This window comes from Seriola aureovittata, chromosome 18 (assembly GCF_021018895.1).
Source record: "Seriola aureovittata isolate HTS-2021-v1 ecotype China chromosome 18, ASM2101889v1, whole genome shotgun sequence".
Classification (NCBI taxonomy): Eukaryota; Metazoa; Chordata; class Actinopteri; order Carangiformes; family Carangidae; genus Seriola; species Seriola aureovittata.
In genome coordinates, this window is record NC_079381.1 from 21,838,419 (window position 1) to 21,858,771 (window position 20,353).

Below are 20,353 nucleotides of genomic sequence, written 5' to 3' on the forward strand. Positions count from 1 at the left end.
CGTGTAGACGTAGATGCTCAGAGGATGTATTATAACCTCTTGTCTAGTAAACGCAACGATGGCGGGAAGTCTTGGCAAGACGGGAAAACAGCTGTTAATGCTTAATAGTTCTTTTAGGAATGGATTAGTGTTGGATTGGGAATCTGAGTTGAGTTACCAGAATTTGTATCAGGAGAGAAAAAGTGGGATTGGTGGATCCGCAAAAAAAAATCTGCTAAAAAAACAGACAAATTAGGAAATGACATTGTTATTGGGTTTATTAAGGATTAATTATGATATAAAAAGTTGCACATTGAAAAATCTGCCTTTTATTTCTTTTCAGTAAGACTGTTGAATTTTACATGGCACATTACTTACAGTAACCAGAACAGGAATGAAGACTTGTCTTACCTTGTGTTAGAACTTTAAAGGATGGATTTACCCAAATTCAACAAAAAAGAAAGAGAAAAAGAGAGAAAACTTTCCATATTTTCTCAATTAACATCCACGGTATCTATCCAGTGATCTGTGTAGCTTGTTTTATTTTCCAAGGTTTTCAGATATCTGTGGCTCGGCACAGACCTCGCCGTGAACAGTTTTCTTTGCAACTATTTTGAACCAGAAAGAAATATCGAAAAACCTGTTCACTCTGACATCTGTGGATTATCCGGATCAGTCTGGACATTGTTCAGTAATTTAGGTGAACTAACCCTTTAAACAGGCTGCACAGTAAAAAAAAAAAAAAAAAAAGAAAGATAAATGCAAAGAAAAAGTACATATTTACAAATGGCCTCACATTGCCTGAGTCTTATGTGGAGTTTATCTGAGAGGAGGAACTACTGCTGCCGGAGCTCTTGGTCTTCTGCCCCCTGGTGGCGCTGGGCTGCCGCTGCACCCGCTGGCTGGAGGCCTCTCTGCTCTTCTCACCGTGGCTCGCTCCAGCTTTACTGCGCACTGCCGACAGAAAGCAAGAAAACAATAACGATGAGGGCGAGTGTCGAGTTATTCTCACTGCAGCTTCACACGGTCCAGGCAACATGGACACTTTCAGAAATGTAAAGGAACGATGAAATGGAAAAAATGCATTTGAAGTATGACATGAGAAGAAATGGTTCCAGTTTTACTTACCTGCTTTGAGCTGCAGATGCAACAGCGCTGCGCGTCAACGCTCGACTAGAGCAAGAACCATAAAGTGACCAGAAAGTGCTTTTAGCAACGATGAACTGTGATGGTTCAGAGACTAGAGATGGGACTATACACATCTATCTACATACAATATGTAATTATTTAACACTAACTAATACTATTAACAACTTTACTACAGCTAACATCACACTGCAGCGACCGGTCTATAACGAGTAGGAGTGGGAGGGTCATCAAAGAGGCAATCAGTTTGATTAGCACCAGAGTTTTTAGTTTAGTACGATGAAATGTCCTGATTCATCTCAAGTCATATGATTACTGTCGATACCTCTGCTCTTCTTCCCTTCTTCCCTTCACCCGTTACTCCTCATACTGACCGACGACAACGCCTCAATCTAAAGGAAACTCTCATTGTGCTCGGAGCCACATGTGAGCCGCACACAGCTGCCCAACATATACTTAAGCAGCCAAGTGTCCAATGCCTTTTGAATCCTTGCAATTTGAGCACCATGAAACGGGCTACACCTCCCACGTAGTTCCTTCTACAGTAACATAAATCTACTCAAATGAAAGATGAGATTTGGCACTTTAATGTAGTTTCCATCATATTATTTCAAACTGAAGCTCGGAGCCTGAAAAACTAAAAATGTCTAACTGTCCAAATACTGTACGTCAGCCACGGTAAGACCCTTCATCCCCAGGTGATAATTAAATCTGATATCTGGTCAAAATCCTGCTTTCATTGAAAATCAGGCAGTTTGAGTTTTATTTTCCTCCATTGTATTAAATTCTGTATTTCACTTTCTTTTTGGCACAGCATCTTTTGTGAGGGGAGGGGAAAACCGAAACACTGACGCAGTCGAAATGAGTTTTTGAATTTTTAAATAAATTCAGGAAATAAAAATTAAATGAAAATTCTCCCTCACATTACCCAATCATCTTTTCTTTTTTTTTTTTTTTACTTTCTAGCCACTTTAAAAACAAACAGTTCTACTATTCTAGTCCACACAATCATGCATGTACACACACACACACACACACACACACACACACACACACATGCATACACACATAGCTTCCACTCGGCGCAGTCATGAAATGCGGGGAAAGCACAGCATGTAGTTTCCTGCCTGGTATTACAGGCAAACAAACATAACACTTATATTTATAAAAAAACAAAAACAAAAAGGCAAGCACGTGGACGGATGGAGGTGTGGGACGACGTGCAGCAGAGGGGACCTTGAGAGTGAGGAGAGCTAGAGTCTTGGGGGCCGTAGACCACAATCTTAGTGTTGACCCTTGTGGCTCTGGGGCCAGATGCTGAGGGGGCAGCTGCAGGCGGCTTTGGGCTCTTTCCAGAGACCAAAGAGTCCTCTTCTTCAGGAAAACAAGAGGGACAGAAGAGAATAGAATTGACGGGGGGGGGACAGAAAGGAAATTAGAAAACGGCGTGGAGTGCACACAGTGAAGATCAGCTGAGCAGACTCTCTACTGTTTTCCCCTGGTCTTCAGTTCACCTCCATTTAAATGGAAAAGCTCGCTATGGATTGAACTGAAGAGGGGATTTAGTTAGTGAGAGGGATCAGGTGATGCGGAGAGCAGGAGGAGAGTATGTACAGTACTGAAGAGGAGGAATAACAAAGCAAGCTGAAAGGTTTCGCTTCATTCTGAAAGCTGCGGCCTTTTTCCACACTGTGTTATGAAAAGCTGGGAGCTTTTGTTTTGCAGACCTTGAACTCTTTCCCCTTTGACCCGAGACGGTTTATTTACTGCTGTTAAGAAACTTTAGAGGCTCTACAGGTAAGAGAAGTTCTACTACCAAATGAATGAAAATGTTACATGTCACAATGTCACATTTTCAACACGTTAAGTGCAGAACTGTCAATGTTGATAAGTCAAGATGAATGTTGTGGGGAACGTCTACAGACATTTCCTCCAGAAGACATTTTGGCAAAGATCAAACCCTCATTCACTCATTTACTACTCCCTATATAATACACACTCAGCAGTTTGCTCTGTAACCAGCAGTAAATTAAGATTTAAGACTCTTATGAATCATTTCATCTTCACTGAAATGTCACGTCTATAAAAGCAACAAATAGAAGAAACAGGAAAACTTCCCATTATTCTGACGTGGCATTTGTTCACACATCATTCTTGGTTAGATATTTGTAGCAGTTTGTTACCAAGTGAAATCGGACATAAACAAACAGTGTATAGCTCCTATAAAATTAGATGATTTGATTGTAATAGTGTTATTATTGGATTATATATTTTGATTTAGCTCTGATTTTACTTGGATGATTTTTCTACAGGATGACATTTTGTTTTTTCACGTTTATGAGTAGCTAAGAAATGTTTCTACAATCCAGAAGATTGTGTGAGTTTGCATTATCAACATACGTCTCTTTTTATGAGCAGATCTGTGACATGTTAAATGTCCATGTCTGTGGGGATATTTATGCAGGACTGTGATATGTGACGTAGTTACACCGTCCCGGATCAGAGCATAACTTGATCCGTCTTCAATCTGCGCAGAGGTCTGATCAGCCACAAGAAGGGCAAAGACCTGTGAGAGAGTTATCTGTAATCTAGTCACGTAATCGTCTTCAGACACTGACCTCTGGGCTCTGCTGGTGCTGTGGTGATGCTCGTGGTGTGGGAGGCAGCTGAGGACTCTCCGGCGCAGCTGTCGGCCACTCTCTGACCTGCACACATCGCCTTCAGAGTCTGGAAGACTGCTTGAGGAGCCACGTTCATCTTCAGCAGGTCCACTATGATCCTAAGAGGACAAGAGGAGGAGTAAGGGAAGCGGAAGACGAGGGTTTCCTCGTGTTCATTCAACATATCACACACATTCAGCCTGGTTTCTAGTCGTTATCGGTGTGCTTACTTGAAGACCTCTTGGTCTACAGTAATGCCTGCAGCCTGGGTCAGTTCAAACAGCTCAGTTTCTTCAGCACTGAGGACTTTTTTCTTCTTAATAGCATATTTCTGCACGTTGGAGGTGACCACGAGCGCAGGGGAGTCTGGGGCGGAGGGGACGGTTTGTTGTGGTTGTTGAGCCATTGGAGATGGATACCTGAGAATAAATGAGACTTAATAAGGTACATTAAAACATTCATAAATAACCACTGTAATGTGAAACCAGTGAGCTGCCGCCCGGAATGAAAACACGGGTAAATTATTTCGACGTCCTCTGCAAATATCATCAAACATATGAGAGACAGACGAGGAACTTATTAAGCAAAAGACTATTTAATTAAAATAAAAGTAAAACACAATAAAACACCTACCGTTAAACTAACATTGATGAGCTACAATACTCCTGCTGGAGACAGGCGAGGCGCGCCAAGAAAACGTCATCACCAAAAGACAAACCGTGCCGTATTATGGGAATTGTAGTCAGTAGTAATAGGGAGCTTTCACATGCGTTGGGAAAAATAACGACACTCTCAGTACAATAACCCTGTACAAATTGCTGGTAAAGGTAAAGTCCGATCAGTAAATTCTCACATTGAAGAGGAACAAGCTATTTTTCTTTCATATTTCTTTTTTTTTTTATTTTTATAAATTAACATATATAAGATAAATTAATTAATTATATAAGCTGACGCACTGCAACGCTTTGCAAAGCTACAAGATTATTCAAAAATGAATTTGGATTTGTTGTACAGTCTTGAAGATATAGGCCATATTAGTTGTAAAATGCATTAAAACTATGTGATTCCTTAGAAAAATGTTTTAAAATAACCTTTAAACAGATGTATTTATTTATCTATCCATTAATTTGTCTTTTTATGTTGGTTATCTGTCCAAATGTGGCCCCTAAGTTAACGTTTCATTACCTGACGCTACGACAATCAGCGATGGGATGGGACGCTCACCTGACATGACTTTACTGCGCATGCGCTGTAAAGAATAACGTCGCTGAAATAGCAGTTTTTCTCTAAATTTCTGTTACACTATCGGTATCATAGCAACATACTGACACACGTAACACTATAATGACTTTCATTGTTTTTCTACGGAGGAAAGTAGGCGGAAAAATTAGCATTTTATGCTAATAGTGCGTAATGAGCGAACCCGGAAGAACTTGTAGGATTGTCCTCTCGCACCTGCTCCGTCTTCTGCGCTGTCGACGAAGAATGGCCGCCGCTGCAGCAGGAATAAACAAGCAGGGCGCCGTAGCGACGATGGAGCCCTGCATCCGACACGGGAGGGGAGCCAGTGGAAACACGGTTAAGGTTGTAATCTTGTAATCTTGTCACCGTGATCCGCAGCTAGATGATGTTCGTTGTGTTGTGTGTGTGCGTGTGTGTGTTTTTGTTTTTGTTGGCACGGAGGGTCGTCAGCAGGCTGCCTTCGTGGCTTCTGATTTTGGGTGAATGCTGCTGCGTTGGCGTTGGTAGCCGTTGATGCCAAACTGTCATCCATAATCGATCACAGCTGTGTAGTTGTTTTTTTTTTTTTGGGGGGGGGGGGGGGGGGGAGATTAGCCTGCTGCTGACGTATTTCATAATGAACCACATTTGTGCAGAATCGCATGGCTGCTGTTTGAGCCTGCAACACGCTAGCAGTGCTGGAGGATTACCATCGCTAGCTGGCGTCTGCACAAGCAGTGGTTCACTGCAGCTCCTCTTAGCAACGTGATCAGTTCTAAAAGTCGTTGCTCAGTGTGTATGCAAGTTACAACCTGCATATCTTAAAATAGTGACATGCTATTTAAAAAAAAAAAATTGGTGCAGAAGCCAAGGAGGGTTATTCATCTGAAACAAGATGAGTCAAGGTGACTATAAAGGTGTTAGATCCCAGTGAATCCACTCAAAGTGGAACAGCTTAACTCTTCTAATCAGACTGACTCTTAATTATTCTCTGGGTCCTTGTTGGATTTGTGAAATCAGTGCCAGCTATTTTAATAATAATATAATGATAATAATAATAAACTATTCATATTTCACTTTTTCTTAACAAGGTTACAAATTGCTTTACATGAAGAAGAAAACAAACACATCATCAAACAGAAGCAACTTACCTGAAAACATGAATAAAGAATGTTTTAAGACACTAAAGATGTAGCCTGTCTGATCTCTGTAGGTAGAAAGGAAAGTCCCAGTCACCTTTAGTCATCAGTAAATAAATAATAAAAGATAAATTAAGTATATCTATGTATCTATCCATCCTTGGAATAACCACCGATCTAAGTAGACACTTAGGAGCGAGGCCATATAATGCAGTATTTAGTTAATATTAAATATTTCTACACACACTCACGTAGGGGTTTTCTGGAGTTTAATCAAGCTGTGTATTCACTTACAGGTGCTGGAGTGTGGCGTGTGTGAGGACGTCTTCTCTCTCCAAGGGGACAAGGTCCCTCGTCTGTTGCTCTGCGGTCACACAGTGTGCCATGATTGTCTCACCCGGTTGCCCCTCCACGGCAGAGCGGTCCGCTGCCCCTTTGACAGACAGGTCACTGAGCTGGGTGAGTTACTGTAGTAACTTATTCACTTCCTGTCTGAAATGTCTACATTTTTTTTAATGCAACTTTCATTTTGAATTGAGTCATGATCTTGACCTGTTGTTTGAATATTGTGCTGAAAAGTCGAGTCTAATTTTGACAATCAAGCCATAAGCGTTACAGTGATGCATAGGGAAAAGGATGTTAACTGTTTTCCAAGGTTTGTGCACTACAGAGAACTATAGTCCGACTACTTCCTGGAGAAAGTTTGGTGCATCTTTCCACGACGAAAAATCCCAGAACCGATAGAAAACTTTAGAACAACATCCAGGAATCTGCAGGTTTCTTCTTGTTTGGCTTCAGAGCAGAAACTGCAGCTACTTCTGAGAACATGAAAACCAAACCAAAGTTGATTTGATCTAGATCTAGATGATAGTGGCTTGATGAAAATAACATTTGACAGTCAAAGCCAGCGAAAGCCAACTTTTCATGCATCACTGAAGCACGAAACTCTGCATGAATTCTGCTCTGAATCAAAGAGAACTGTGCTGGAACATGCCAGGTATTCCAAACAACAGTGAAGCTTATAATCAGTGGTTTGATGAGACAATATTGGAAAAGGTATTTATTCAGTTCCTGTTCATTTGTGAGGCTGTTGCACGTGGTGTTATTGCATTGGATTGCATTATATTGTTTCTCTCCTTTTCTCTGTATTGAGGATAGAAATCATGACTTTCCTATTGACAGTGTTTTTGTATTTCAACATCTGTGTAGGAGACTCTGGAGTTTGGGGTCTGAAGAAGAACTTTGCTCTGCTGGAACTCTTGGAGCGACTCCAGAATGGAGCCTCTAATCAGTCGGGAATGGCGGAGGATGCTCTGAAAGGCATGGGAGAAGTAAGGGAGCTGTCATTCCACTGTTTTACTAAAGGATCTTAAAGCGACGTGACCCTCACAAACTGCTTCACCTTCCACTCACAACAACTTTTCTTTTTCAACTAGTGCATAATACGGTGCGACGAGGACGAGAGCCACACAGCCTCCATGTACTGCACCGTGTGCGCCACCCACCTGTGTGCCGAGTGCTCCCAGCTCACCCACTCCACCCGCACTCTGGCCAAACACCGCCGGGTGCCGCTGGCCGACAAGCCTCACGAGAAGACCCTGTGCCCGCAGCATCAGGTCCACGCCATCGAGTTTGTGTGCCTGGAGGAGGCCTGTCAGTCCGGGCCTCTCATGTGCTGCGTGTGCAAGGAGTACGGCAAGCACCAGGGACATAAGGTGGTAAGAAACGTGCTAGATATATCTCATCACCTCATCCAAACAGACATCCTCATGTTTTCTTCACCTTTCTTTTCAGCACGCTGTTCTCGAGACCGAAGCAAATCAGATCCGTGCGTCCATTTTGGACATGGCCCACTGCATCCGCACCTTCACAGACGAGGTGTCCGAGTACTCGAGGAAGCTGGTCGGCATCGTGCAGCAGATAGAAGGCGGGGAGCAAATAGTAGAGGATGGGGTCGGCATGGCGCACACTGAACATGTAAGATATGACGCCGGACCTCTTCTTAAAACATGAATGATTGTGTTTTTCCTTCTGAGCGTTAACGTCTCCTCCACGACCCCCGTCAGGTCCCTGGCACAGCGGAGAGCGCACGCTCCTGTGTCCGGGCTTACTTCGCCGACCTCCACGAGACTCTGTGTCGGCAGGAGGAAATGGCGCTGAGCGTGGTGGACGCTCATGTCAGGGAGAGGCTGATCTGGCTGAGGCAGCAGCAGGAGGACATGACCATCCTGCTGTCTCAGGTGTCCACCGCCTGCCTGCACTGTGAGAAAACACTGCAGCAGGTAGGAAGCTTCAAAAAACACCGAGCTCAGTGAATAATCTGCTGGATTAAGCCTACACTGTCAAGCTGGTGCGCACGCACACACACACACACACACACACACACACACAACACACACACACACACACACACACACACACACACACACACACACACACACACACACACACACACACACACACACACACACACACACACACACACACACACACACAGTACAATGTCAGGCCTGAAGGTTGTTCTCTCCTCTCTGTCGTAGGATGACTGCAGAGTCGTGCTGGCAAAGCAGGAGATCAGCTGTTTGCTGGAGACCCTACAGAAGCAGCAGCACCAGTTCACTGAGCTGGCAGATCACATCCAGCTGGATGCTGGCATCCCCGTCACCTTCACCAAGGTACACGCTGTCCCCACAGTCAGAATTACTCCTGGACATTTGCATTGATCCGCCAATGAAATCATGCGACGTGTGAAAGGACTTTGAGTCCCTTCCAATATCTGTAACAACCCGGTCAATATGTGTTGTGTTGGCAGGACAACCGGGTCCACATTGGTCCAAAGATGGAGATCCGTGTTGTGACCTTGGGGCTCGACGGCGCCGGGAAAACCACCATCCTCTTCAAGCTGAAACAAGATGAGTTCATGCAACCCATCCCAACTATCGGTTCGTGCATTTGCAGTATAATGACCATCATTTATCACTTGCCTATAAATGTTGTTTGGTTTTTCAGTCACAAGAATCCAAATCTCTTCACTGTTGTCCCAATAAATCTGTTTCTAAAGGTTTCAATGTGGAGACAGTTGAATATAAGAACTTGAAATTCACCATCTGGGATGTGGGTGGAAAACATAAGCTCAGACCTCTCTGGAAACACTACTACCTGAACACTCAAGGTATTGACTGTACTTAAAACATAGTGTTTTATATTCTAAGTCTAAATGTGACACTGACAGATTCAACTTACTGTGCAGCATTTACAGCTTGTAGAAAGATCCCTGTTGACTCCAGACACAGTTTGGTTGAAGTGCAGTCCTTTTTAAAGTGCTCGAGACATCTCCACATGCGGTTTTGAATAGAACATATTTCAAAAATCAAACATATCTTTTTGTTTCAGTGAGATAAAATGATAAAATTTGCCCTTGAGACAGGAAAACACTCATCATGGAGGAGCAACTTGTTTCGTCTGAGAGCTTCTGCGCTGAAAAGGGCCGAGACAGAAATAAAGAATCGTTTCCGTTCACAAAGAAACACGCTCGATTAATTATTGCAACAATATAAAAATGCAGTGAGATGACTACTGCACATTCTTACATCCACCAAGGCTGTACTTTCTGCCAAAGCTTTATCTACTAAATACTGATAAATGGAAACAAATGTTGTTGTATTTTATATTTGTGATTACTTTAGATCACTCTTTAGAGACGTGGTGTTTAGTGTTGATCCAGTGTTAGTGTTTAAATTATGGAGGGTAAATCAGGGAGATTGTTATAGATGTTTCAAAAAGATGAGTGAAAACTACGATCAACTCCGGTTCTTTTACATGTGCTTGATAAATAAACTTTGATTGTGTGTGTGTGTGTGTGTGTGTGTGTGTGTGTGTGTGTGTGTGTGTGTGTGTGTGTGTGTGTGTGTGTGTGTGTGTGTGTGTAGCGGTGGTGTTCGTGATCGACAGCTGCCACAGAGACAGACTCATGGAGGCTCACAGTGAGCTGGCCAAACTACTGACGGAGAAGGAGCTGAGAGACGCCCTGCTGCTCATCTTTGCAAACAAACAGGTACAACGTCACACAACTGCGGACGGACGCACGCACGGCATCATGGGATACACGACATACCTTCTCTTGGTGAATTTCTGTAAAGCACGTCCTTTACTGAGCTTGGGCCGTCGGTTTGAATGTTGTTTGCGTTGCAGGACGTCCCCGGCGTCGTCTCGGTGGAGGAGATGACGGAGCTGCTGAGCCTCCACAAGCTGTGCTGCGGGAGGAGCTGGCACATCCAGGGCTGCGACGCCCGCAGCGGGATGGGCCTCCACGAGGGCTTGGATTGGCTCTCCAGGCAGCTGGTGGCTGCTGGCGTCCTGGACGTGGCCTAAGTGAAACCTCCCTGTCCTTACTGACTCTCCCCCTAAACAACCCCCCCCACCCCCAACCCCCACCCCCAGCCTCTTCACCAGTTCTCTTACAACTTCCGAGTATTAAAATTTAAGACAGCACCGCGGCTTTAAGCCCTCTCTCGTCATCTTTCCCTCTTTGTGCACCGAGAAAACACAGATGTAAATACTCTCTAGGCTCATTTAATGGGAACATGGAAAATAATAACTATCTAAGTCTGTCCTACTGCGAACAAACTCCCATCCTGCTTCATTTCTAAGGCAGCTTACACCGTCTAACGTTAGTTTCTCTTCGTTCTAACCCTTTCAGGAGACGACGCTGTTTATCCGGTATCTATAACTAGTCGACTTAGGTCCATTCAAATGTTAGAAATGCTCCTTGTGCCCTGACAGAGTGAACTGTATCTGTATTTTCTGTCTCACATGTTATTCACCACGACCACAGCCACCACCACAGGCGACGGTAATCTCAACTAAAAATGCAGAGCAGTCCGTATCGTAACGACAGCATCGTTTTGTTTGCGCAGATCATCGTGAAAATGCCCCTTTAGTTGGATCCAGTTTATCTGCAGGCGAGTGGGGGGGGGGGGCGTTCACTACAGGTAATATAATAATAAACCCAGAGGACTTCCAGTGATGGAGAAATGTTCAGATTCTTGGCCTTGTCATCTAATGTAAGCAATAGCAGCTGATGTCTTTTAAGTTGTGTGTTCAAGTTTTGGTTTTTTTTTTTTGTATTAACCTATTTAATGCCACAGCTGGTCTTGAAATGGCGCACCAGTAGAGTTTTTTTGGTTTGAATGTAGTGTTTACTGTTACAGAACAAACTGTTTACTGAACTTATTTATGAGCGGGAACGAGGATGAAAAATACAGTTTTTATTGCACCGATTCTGCCTCCGTTTTTTTGTGGAGCGTCTTGCGCGCAGAATTTGTGAACTGCACTTGTCTGCTGCCTCACTACCGGTTTCATTTGGAAGTAAATGAACTACCTGCTGTTTCTTAGTCGACTCAGAGTTTATAAAACTCACTGCAAAAAAGTTAAAAAAACAAACAAAAAAAAAACCACAAAAAGAAAATATTAAATATTCCTATTTAAACATCACACACACACTAGTCCTGTTTATCCGTCTGGAGTTCTTTACGAGATGGTACACCTTTAAATCTACAGCCTTCAGTAACGTAATGTGAAACTTAGTGAAACATTAAACCTAACACTGACACTTATTCTTGAGGAACCATCGTTTTTGAGTTTCATTTAATCTTTATTCATTGCTATGTAATGTTTACGACTTGTACCTATGTATAAAAATACAAATAATAAAAAAAAAATGCACGTGTGAAAAGCCTTTCCACTTAGTTTGTGAAAACATTTTCTTCTGTTTTGGAAACGTAGAAGCACAATGCGCGTTGAAACCTTTGTTACCAGTGGACTTGATAAATGGCTTTTGTAAATTATTCATATTGTGATGCTGTAAAATAAACTAATTGACCTTATTTGTTTGTTTAATTGTTTCTTTCTTAATTATAACAAATCTTTCCGACTTCAGTCGCACTGAAAACTTTCTTTAATAACTCGATGTGGTAAAAAAAAACAATCCGTGGCTGTACAGGACACGATGACGTGCGATCACTTTATGGTGATGTTGATGATGCTGATGTCTTCGTACGGTTTGTCGGTCTTGGGGTTCACTTTGACATTGGAGATCCTCTGGACCGCCTCCATGCCTTTCGTGCACCTTCCGAACACAGTGTGCTTGTTGTCGAGCCAAGGCTGCGAGGAAAAAGATATGAGGAGTCTGTAACACTGGTGGCTTCATACTGTAGGTGTCAGTTATAACAGAGAGCCAAGTGTTCTCTGTTCTCTTCCTGGCTGCATCACTGGTGGATTTTTTTCAAACCTAGTTTATAATTAATGACCACTGCTCACGAGCAGCACCCTGAATGAATGTACTCCCTGAATCAAAGACAACATCGCCAGAATACAATCTTCTGTTGCCCGTTTGTAAAGTCCAACAACACCCAAGCAAAGGAAGAAAGAAATGACAATATGTCAGTTTAGGACTCACACACTGGAGCGCACCTTGTCAAAGCCTCCCTCTTAAATTTAAGGGGTGCAAGATACATTTCTGTTATAAAAACAGCTCAATTTAAGAGCTATTTTTAATGTATGTGAAGTGTTTTGCTGGATATTAATACTGCCAGTAGCTGGAATGAAAGAAAGGTGGAAATTTGGGGAGATTGATGGTTTTTCCCTCTTTTGCCTGTTTTTTTTCTCCTCAATCACTTAAAATTGGTTCATTCAGTGTTTCACAGTTTATTACACTGGTTTTATTTTCTTTTGGCAAACAAAACGATAATTAGTTAGAGTTAGATGCAGAAAATTCGTTCCACTCTGTTAAACATGAGGCTGTTGCTAGGAGACGGTTAGCTTAGCACAAAGACTGGAAGCAGGGAAACAATAAAAACTACCAATACCTCTAAAGCTCACTTACTATTGTACCTTGTTTGTTTAATTCATCCAACCACGGACTGTTGTTTTTACACTGAGAAACAGGCTAGCAGTTTACCTCTGTTTCCAGTCTTTATGCTAAGCTAAGCTAAGCTAACTGTCTCCAGGGTGTAGCTTCATATTCAACAGATGTCTGGCAGAGGCCGTAGTCAGGTTTGTTGTGGTGAGTTACTAACAGAGGCGACTTACAGTGGGAACGACGGTGACGAAAAACTGTGAGCCGTTGGTTCCGGCGCCTGCGTTCGCCATACTGAGCGTGTACGGGCGGTCGTGTCTCAGCGTGGCGTGGAATTCGTCCTCAAACTCTCCTCCCCAGATGCTCTCTCCCCCCATGCCTGTTCCTGTGGGGTCTCCTGTCTGAATCATGAAGCCCTGCACACAAGAGACGCAAAGACTTAGACTCAGCAGGACAGAGCGGCGGGTCAGATGTCTGATCGACAGATAAGAAAACGTACCTTGATTACTCTGTGGAATATGTGGCCGTTGTAGTAGCCGTTCCTGCTGTGAACGCAGAAGTTCTCCACAGTTTTGGGGCATCTGAACAGAAAAGAGAAAAGTTCTGTTTATATCTTGTATAAAATTAAAGAGGGCTTCTGAACAAAGCCAACGTGTCCATGCTGGAAACCTACTCCACAGGGAAGAGCTTGATGTGGATGTCGCCCATGGTGGTGTGGATGATGGCGCTGTCAGACACTCTCTTGGGGCCCTCGGCCTGCGTCGCAGCCATCACCTCCTCCTTCGAAGGCTTCTCGTTAAAGATGTCTCTGTCCGAGTCGGCGCTCTTTGTGTCCTCCGGTTCTCTTTTTGAGAACTTCAGCGAGGAGAACAGATGCATTAACGGAGACACTAACAGGAAAAAAAAACTGAAGTTTTATCGTCTTGATGCTGAGTGTCACGTGATCTCACCATGTAAAAGCGGTTCTTCTTGAACGCAGTGCAGAATATGGTGGGGTCGGGCTCTACGTTCTCTAAGGCAGGGTTGTCAGACGCCTTCATCTCCACAGTGGGGGCCACCTGCATGGCCTTCGCAACCCCCTGGAACAAACTCAGCTGCACCACACGGATGTTCTCCAGCTTCCCGAGGATCCGCACACACCTGAGGAACAAGATCCAGAGGAAGTTATTTTATATTTGACCTCAACTAGGTTCTTCACGTCAAGAGAGATCGGGGACTTCAAGGTTTAGTCAACCAGTCAATCAACTGTGTTAAGAACTCTACTGATAATGAGCAAGATGCGGTTCTGACACAAGTGGTCAAATATTACTGTAATTATAATTACAGCGAGGTTCTTTAATTGATTTTACTTGACTTGTCTTTTATTTTATTTTTTTTTTACTTTACTTGAATTTGTTTTGGGTTTTTTTGCCTAAATGTTTTTCCATTTGCTTTTATCATTTGTGGTTTTAAATTTGTTGCCTTTGTAACTTGGCTTGACAGACACTAAATTTTATTACTATCATCAACATCATTTGTATTTTTATTATTAACTCCAAAATTATTATAAATTTAAAAAAAAATCTATAATAATATATATATATATATTTTTTTATATATATGTGACATCTCAAAAACACAAGTACCTTAGAAAAAGACAAACTGAAACAAAAAACACGACAGTTCAACAAAAAATAAATAATTAAAAAGCAATTTTGAAAAAGTTGGTTTTCAAAAGTGATTCTAAAAAAACATCTTCCCTTACATAATAAAAATGAATACATGAAATTAAACATTAACTTTCAGACAAAAACAACAGTGGTGCTACTTAACAAAGTAAATGCCACATATTTAATGACAGTGGCCAGAGGGCGAGATATGTGAAACCCTGAAGCTCTTACTTTCTCCACCTTCATATGAACGCACCTGTTGGTTTCCACATTGATGACCTTGATGCCCAGCATGGTCCCGTAGAGCACAAAGTGTCCGGTCTCATCAAAGATGATATTTGTGAGCCGGATACCATCCACCTTCTCCAGCTCTCTCTCCACAGCCATTCGCCTCCCAAACTCCATGTCAGGCAGCTGCTGCCTCATCTGCTGCAGCTCCGTGAACATCTTAACACACAAAGCATGTGTGATGAGCATGTGAATTCATCACATCAGTAAAGATTCAGGATGAAACACATGTGAGAACTTACCGTTAACGATTCATCGAACACTCTCATCAGTTTTCCGGTTAGAAAACGGAAGATCCTGACTTTCCTGTCGGAGGCAATGGTGGCCATTTTCTTCCCATCATAAGAAAACGCGAGGCTGGTGGGATATGTTTTGTGTTTTGCAAATTCATACAAGTCTGTGTCTGTTTTGTATTCCCAATCCACATGTTTGGGGAACTTGAATTCACTTGGGAGGCCGGTCCAGTATTCAAGCATTCCCGCTTTGTCAGCTGAAACGATGACTCTATATTTGGGATTCAGGCGGATTTGGGACAGCGGCGAGGAGTGCATTTTGTCGAAGACGTGGAGGGGCTCGTTGTCCCCTCGTCCATCATAGACAAAGATCTTCCCTGTGGATTTTTCCGAGCAGGCCACTGTGGAAATGGCATCCCCGGGATTATAGATCCACTCACACTGGCCTGGTTGAAAGCTACGTAGAGAAGAGGAAAAAAAATCTGTCACTACATCCTTATCCTGTCCTTCATGTTTACAAATTATACCTGAAGTATACTTTATACTTTGTAATTTAGACTCACCCCAACTTCAGCATATTGATCATGTCAAAGTTGACAACATCAAATACTTTCATGGCCTGATCATCACCAACAGAACATAAGAGAGCCCCTTCAGCACTGGCTGCAATGCTTTCTATCACACCTGCAGAAAATGCAAAAACAATGTCGGTATTCATCATACCATATAAAACAGTGCAAAAACAGAGGGTAACCAGCGTAACACTTTGCCATGTAGATGTCTGAAAAGAGATTGTGATCGACTCAATTCATACCAAGATGACTTCGAAAGTGTTTGACAAACTCTATTCCCTCATCCTCTTTCTTCTTCCAGAACTTGACATGGCCGTCCTGGCTGGCTGTGATGATAAAGTCTGTCCTGAAAAGGAAGGAAATTTACTTTGATCAGTCAAAAAACTTGAGGCGAAGTGATTTTCATAATAGTATAATTCTACATTCTACTCTAATTTTATTTTCATTTCCTTGTACATGTGTTAGTGTGAGGATATTTTGTCTGTTAAGCTATGCTTTGAGTTTCTCCTTTCAAGATGTGCATGAGTTTGAGGTCTGCAGGGTCTCGACATAAAATATTTATAGTAATAACAATATAAAACTGTTCTTACGAAAGTTGAAAATCAATGCCCATTATTACAGAATCACTGTAATAAGGCCCTATCACACAAAACATTGGACATTTAACACAAACAAATGGCATTTTATTCAGACAGGAAATCAGATTGCCTGTATGCAACTTCTTCCACCACCAAGCTAATGATCAATTTTAGTGAAAAATCACTTACTTGGAGCAAACTAAGTGTGTGATAACGTCTCTGTGCATGTAGCTCCTTTCATACATTGCAGCTGAAGGCAGGTTGTCCAAGTAGACACGCTCATATTCCAAAACTGAGAAAAACAAAGCAAAAACATCCAAAAGTTAGCGGGACTCTGGTTAGCATTAATTAGCTTCGTTTAGCGGGAGTCGCACATGAATGAGATTTAGCCAGGTAATTAACCACCAGAAACCGACCTTTCCTTTTCTTGGCTTTTGTGGCTTCGCTTGGCATGGGTCCGACCCATCCATCGTCTTCTTCATTTCCATCTCCACCCTGGTTTTCATCTGCTTTTCGTTTTAATTCCACATTGTTTTCAGACTCCGCCATTGCTGCCGATTTTCAGCACTGTCCTTTCCCAGTTACGGTACTTCCGGCCGGGGCCTCGACTTCTGAATTCTCTCTTACTGGTTTGCAGTTTCGGCCTTAACATCCTGCCATAATTTGTTACAACCAATAAATTATTTTTCTCGTTATTTTATTTTCATTATTTAAGGTTTTAAACGAAGGTCTATATCAGAGTGTAACTAACTGACTGTAGTGGAACAAAGTACTTCGCTGTTTCTGACGGTTGGTTATCATGGAACACTTGGGTCAAACCAAAAGTCAACTTTAGGGGAGTTTGCGATTATTGCTTGAATTTTTCTGTGAGTAACACAGTTGCAAATTGATACTCGTGTAAAGAAATTATTTACACAAGTTATAAAAAAAACAAAATGACTAATTCAAATGTTAATTGTTGCGAAGAATCAAATAAATAAATTTTGTTTTTATTGAGAATCCCCCATGTTCTCGGAAATAAACAATAAGCTCACATGTATAGTCAACATGGCTGTAGACACAGAAGTATAAAATTTGTTCGTTGTAAACCAAGCTAATTTAACAAAAATATCTTCCATTATATTTTTATCGTCTGTAAGTTTCAGTATATAAAACACCATTTTCTTGCTCTGACGACAAACACAGCTGTGGTGTCAAAATGAGCAATATTTACATTCAAGAGCCTCCAACAAATGGAAAGGTGAGCGCGACTTTTTGCAATTTTAACTTTCACATTTTTCTTTTATACTCATTTTCAACAAATTGCTTGAATACATACTTCCGTTTTAGAGTTCGTAACGTCGAGTACGTTTGGCTTCGTTGCTATGAACGATTAAAATGCACGACTACAGTTCTGAAAGATGCAGTTATAATAAAGACACTTTTAACAGTCATTGTATCAGCTATAGCTAACATTATTTGTGTCAGATTCAGTGTTAGAGTTGTAGAGCAGTTATTTTGCCTTACAGGCCATAGGTGAGTTGGAAAATGTGGTTATAATTACCTATTTAAATGTCCCACTTTTTGATCGTCTCTCAGGTCCTGTTGAAGACCTCAGCAGGTGATATTGACATTGAGTTGTGGTCCAAGGAAGCTCCTAAAGCATGCAGGAACTTTGTGCAACTGAGCATGGAAGGTAAAAAATAAATCATTGCCAATCAAATGACTCACTGTATCTTCGAACAAAGCAAAACTACACAAAAAACAGTCACCCATCAGCTTTTATACTTCAAAAATACATAAGAAACATGCAGGAAAATGTTTGGAAACTCTTTTAAAAAACTTCTGCGTCCACTCTGAAGTGTGTTTAAAGCAAGTTATGTTAAATATGGAGTAGTGTCATTTAGAATTAGAGTTGTTTAGTGTATCTGTAGGATTTCCTGATTTGATTCTGCTACCAATTTGAAATAAATATATTACCAACATATCTTCTATATGGAAATCTGAAATAACATCAGAACACGTGCTTAACACCCTGGTGTCTCGGTGCAACAGTCTGACCATTATTATAAGTGGTAAAATATCGATTCATATTTATATTTAAGAATGTTATATTTCAGTAGATTGTGGTTTACGTTGCAGTCTAAGCAACTCGTATGTATTTTACAATAGCTTCACAATCATAAATACACTTTTCATGAGTTTTCATATACATTAAGATTTTTTAATTTTTTTTGTTGGTCATGCTTCATTTTACGAGACCATAAGTTTCCTGGAAAGAATTGTGCAATTTGGTTCTAATTATAGGAGAGAAAAAAAGTTATTTTTTGAAAGAACTCAGTTTAAACCCAATTAAACAGTCATTTATTTATGTTTGCCTGCTGACTAAAAGACTCCCTACTTTACGCCAAGAATTAATTGCAGTTAATTAATTGGAAGTGTACCAATTGAATACTGTCTAAATTTTCATTTTTCCTATTTCCAAATTACAAAACTCTTTTCAGAAAAAATTTCTGGAAATTATTATGAGAATTGTTTTTACAGATTACAGACCTGGAAAATGAAAATGTTATATGTCTCTGTCGTCTAGGTTACTATGATGGCACAATATTCCACAGAGTGGTGCATGACTTCATTATTCAAGGTGGAGATCCCACTGGAACAGGGACGGGTGGAGAGTCCATCTATGGCCGGACATTCAAGGTTGGATATATATATATATATTAACATATGAATCCTGATGACCAATCAAATACCAGGAGAATCTAGCTGACACTGAAATCAGCTCTCTTACACTGGAATGAATACCTGTACGTTTTCTTCCAGGATGAATTTCACTCCAGATTGCGCTTCAATCGAAGAGGTTTGGTTGCCATGGCGAATGCTGGGCCACACGACAATGGCAGTCAGTTTTTCTTCACCTTGGCACGTGCAGATGAGCTAAACAATAAACACACCATATTCGGCAAGGTACTTCTGAAGAACGGGAGCGATGAATACATAAATAAGTCTGTCCCCAGCTGAGTGTTTGCATCTTTCAACGGCTCTGCAAGGTTTTTGAACTGACCATCAGTTTTATTCCCAATGCAGGTCACAGGAGACACAGTTTATAACATGCTCAGATTAGCAGAAGTTGAATGTGACAATGATGAAAGACCTCTGAATCCCCACAAAATAAAAACGGCTGAGGTATTTTCTTGTTCCTCTTCTTTTCTTTTTTTTTTTCACTTTACAACTTCTTCCTTTTTAGTACCTGTGTTTTAAACACTGACACAAGAAACCTTTTTTTTGCCTTTTCCAGGTGCTTCATTCTCCTTTTGATGACATAATACCTCGTGAAACAAAGAGAGCCAAAAAGGAAAAAGACAAAGAGGAGGGAAAGAAATCACAATCAAAAGCTACAAAGTGAGAGCTCAGTTTTTATTTCTCTTTTTTCTTTTTGTAAATTTTTTCTTTTCATCATCTTTCCCTGTTTCATCTGCCTCATAAATATGTGGATGTCAGAAACATTATAATCATCAACAACCACCCGAAGCAGCCACGTACGCTCCGACAACGAGACCACATTCCACTTGCTGCACGGCTAAATTTAGTTCTTGTCTGATCCGTGTTGTCACTGACGCTTCAGCGCTGAAACTGTGTTTTGGTTTTTGTAGGAACTTCAGTCTGTTGTCGTTTGGAGAGGAAGCTGAGGAGGAAGAGGAGATGGTGAATCAAGTCAGCCAGGTACTGGTGTCTTTACAGACCATTAGAACATGGCCACGTCTGCTATTGAACCTCATGCCAGACAGTCACACATCACAACTACAGGCAGGGAGTCTGAGTCACATCTTTACTGAGCGAGTCTAAACAAAGTGATTGGTTTGTTTCCTTTTTTCAGATGTTTTAGATAATAAAAATGACCAGGACACCTGAGAGTAGCTGCATGTTTCATATCATTTTTACATGAAACATTCAAAATGTTTTATCTTATTTAAGTTGTTTAAATTGCACGTGTTTTTTCTTTATTGAACTTATAAAAAAAGTTAAGTGAAATTTTCAGAAAGTTGAGTT

At 41.5% G+C, this 20,353-nt stretch overlaps 4 protein-coding genes across 5 annotated transcripts in view; 2 read left to right on the top strand and 2 right to left on the bottom strand.

Moving 5' to 3' along the window:
- Positions 1-239: 239 nt before the first annotated feature.
- mzt2b (mitotic spindle organizing protein 2B) lies at positions 240-4,693 on the bottom strand. Its single transcript, XM_056403400.1, has 5 exons — positions 4,419-4,693; positions 4,016-4,204; positions 3,744-3,904; positions 2,362-2,499; positions 240-933 (listed from the first exon to the last, which is right to left on the bottom strand). Exons 2-5 carry the CDS (start codon positions 4,189-4,191, stop codon positions 788-790), a joined length of 621 nt encoding a protein of 206 aa, XP_056259375.1. The 5' UTR covers positions 4,192-4,204; positions 4,419-4,693; the 3' UTR covers positions 240-787.
- A 546-nt stretch (positions 4,694-5,239) lies between these two features.
- Positions 5,240-11,267, top strand: trim23 (tripartite motif containing 23). 2 transcript variants are annotated; one of them, XM_056403398.1, is made up of 11 exons: positions 5,240-5,369; positions 6,442-6,604; positions 7,355-7,476; positions 7,582-7,863; positions 7,940-8,122; positions 8,212-8,427; positions 8,686-8,820; positions 8,958-9,087; positions 9,207-9,317; positions 10,075-10,199; positions 10,337-11,267. In XM_056403398.1, exons 1-11 carry the CDS (start codon positions 5,271-5,273, stop codon positions 10,514-10,516), a joined length of 1,746 nt encoding a protein of 581 aa, XP_056259373.1. In that variant the 5' UTR covers positions 5,240-5,270; the 3' UTR covers positions 10,517-11,267. The 2 variants fall into 2 exon arrangements, with proteins under 2 accessions (XP_056259373.1, XP_056259374.1); XM_056403399.1 differs by having other exon boundaries at positions 7,582-7,860.
- Positions 11,268-12,086: 819 nt separating this feature from the next.
- Positions 12,087-16,904, bottom strand: ppwd1 (peptidylprolyl isomerase domain and WD repeat containing 1). The gene is made up of 11 exons (XM_056403397.1): positions 16,738-16,904; positions 16,511-16,613; positions 15,986-16,089; positions 15,735-15,855; positions 15,181-15,628; positions 14,907-15,097; positions 13,952-14,141; positions 13,675-13,856; positions 13,501-13,582; positions 13,235-13,417; positions 12,087-12,307 (listed from the first exon to the last, which is right to left on the bottom strand). Exons 1-11 carry the CDS (start codon positions 16,868-16,870, stop codon positions 12,164-12,166), a joined length of 1,881 nt encoding a protein of 626 aa, XP_056259372.1. The 5' UTR covers positions 16,871-16,904; the 3' UTR covers positions 12,087-12,163.
- Positions 16,905-17,358: 454 nt separating this feature from the next.
- cwc27 (CWC27 spliceosome associated cyclophilin) overlaps positions 17,359-20,353 on the top strand; it is a 30,409-nt gene continuing 27,414 nt past the window's right edge. Inside the window, exons 1-7 of the mRNA XM_056404065.1 lie at positions 17,359-17,561; positions 17,900-17,996; positions 18,891-19,003; positions 19,127-19,270; positions 19,391-19,489; positions 19,602-19,705; positions 19,957-20,026. Of these exons, the coding sequence (XP_056260040.1) occupies positions 17,520-17,561; positions 17,900-17,996; positions 18,891-19,003; positions 19,127-19,270; positions 19,391-19,489; positions 19,602-19,705; positions 19,957-20,026 (669 nt within the window). The 5' untranslated portion in view covers positions 17,359-17,519. The remainder of the gene's footprint in view (positions 17,562-17,899; positions 17,997-18,890; positions 19,004-19,126; positions 19,271-19,390; positions 19,490-19,601; positions 19,706-19,956; positions 20,027-20,353) is intronic.

Bases quoted from the DNA above. Each gene is read 5' to 3' on its own strand.
- ppwd1 (XM_056403397.1), bottom strand. From the start codon at position 16,870: ATGGCGGAGTCTGAAAACAATGTGGAATTAAAACGAAAAGCAGATGAA. The intron at 13,583-13,674 runs GTAGGTTTCCAG...TTTTCTGTTCAG, and splicing joins ATCAAGCTCTTCCCTGTGGA to ATGCCCCAAAACTGTGGAGA. The intron at 12,308-13,234 runs GTAAGTCGCCTC...TTTTCCTCGCAG, and splicing joins TCGTCACCGTCGTTCCCACT to CCTTGGCTCGACAACAAGCA.
- trim23 (XM_056403398.1), top strand. From the start codon at position 5,271: ATGGCCGCCGCTGCAGCAGGAATAAACAAGCAGGGCGCCGTAGCGACG. The intron at 8,123-8,211 runs GTAAGATATGAC...GACCCCCGTCAG, and splicing joins GCATGGCGCACACTGAACAT to GTCCCTGGCACAGCGGAGAG. The intron at 8,428-8,685 runs GTAGGAAGCTTC...TCTCTGTCGTAG, and splicing joins GTGAGAAAACACTGCAGCAG to GATGACTGCAGAGTCGTGCT.
- mzt2b (XM_056403400.1), bottom strand. From the start codon at position 4,191: ATGGCTCAACAACCACAACAAACCGTCCCCTCCGCCCCAGACTCCCCT. The intron at 3,905-4,015 runs GTAAGCACACCG...TTGTCCTCTTAG, and splicing joins GTAGACCAAGAGGTCTTCAA to GATCATAGTGGACCTGCTGA. The intron at 934-2,361 runs GTCCCCTCTGCT...TTCTGTCGGCAG, and splicing joins TAGCTCTCCTCACTCTCAAG to TGCGCAGTAAAGCTGGAGCG.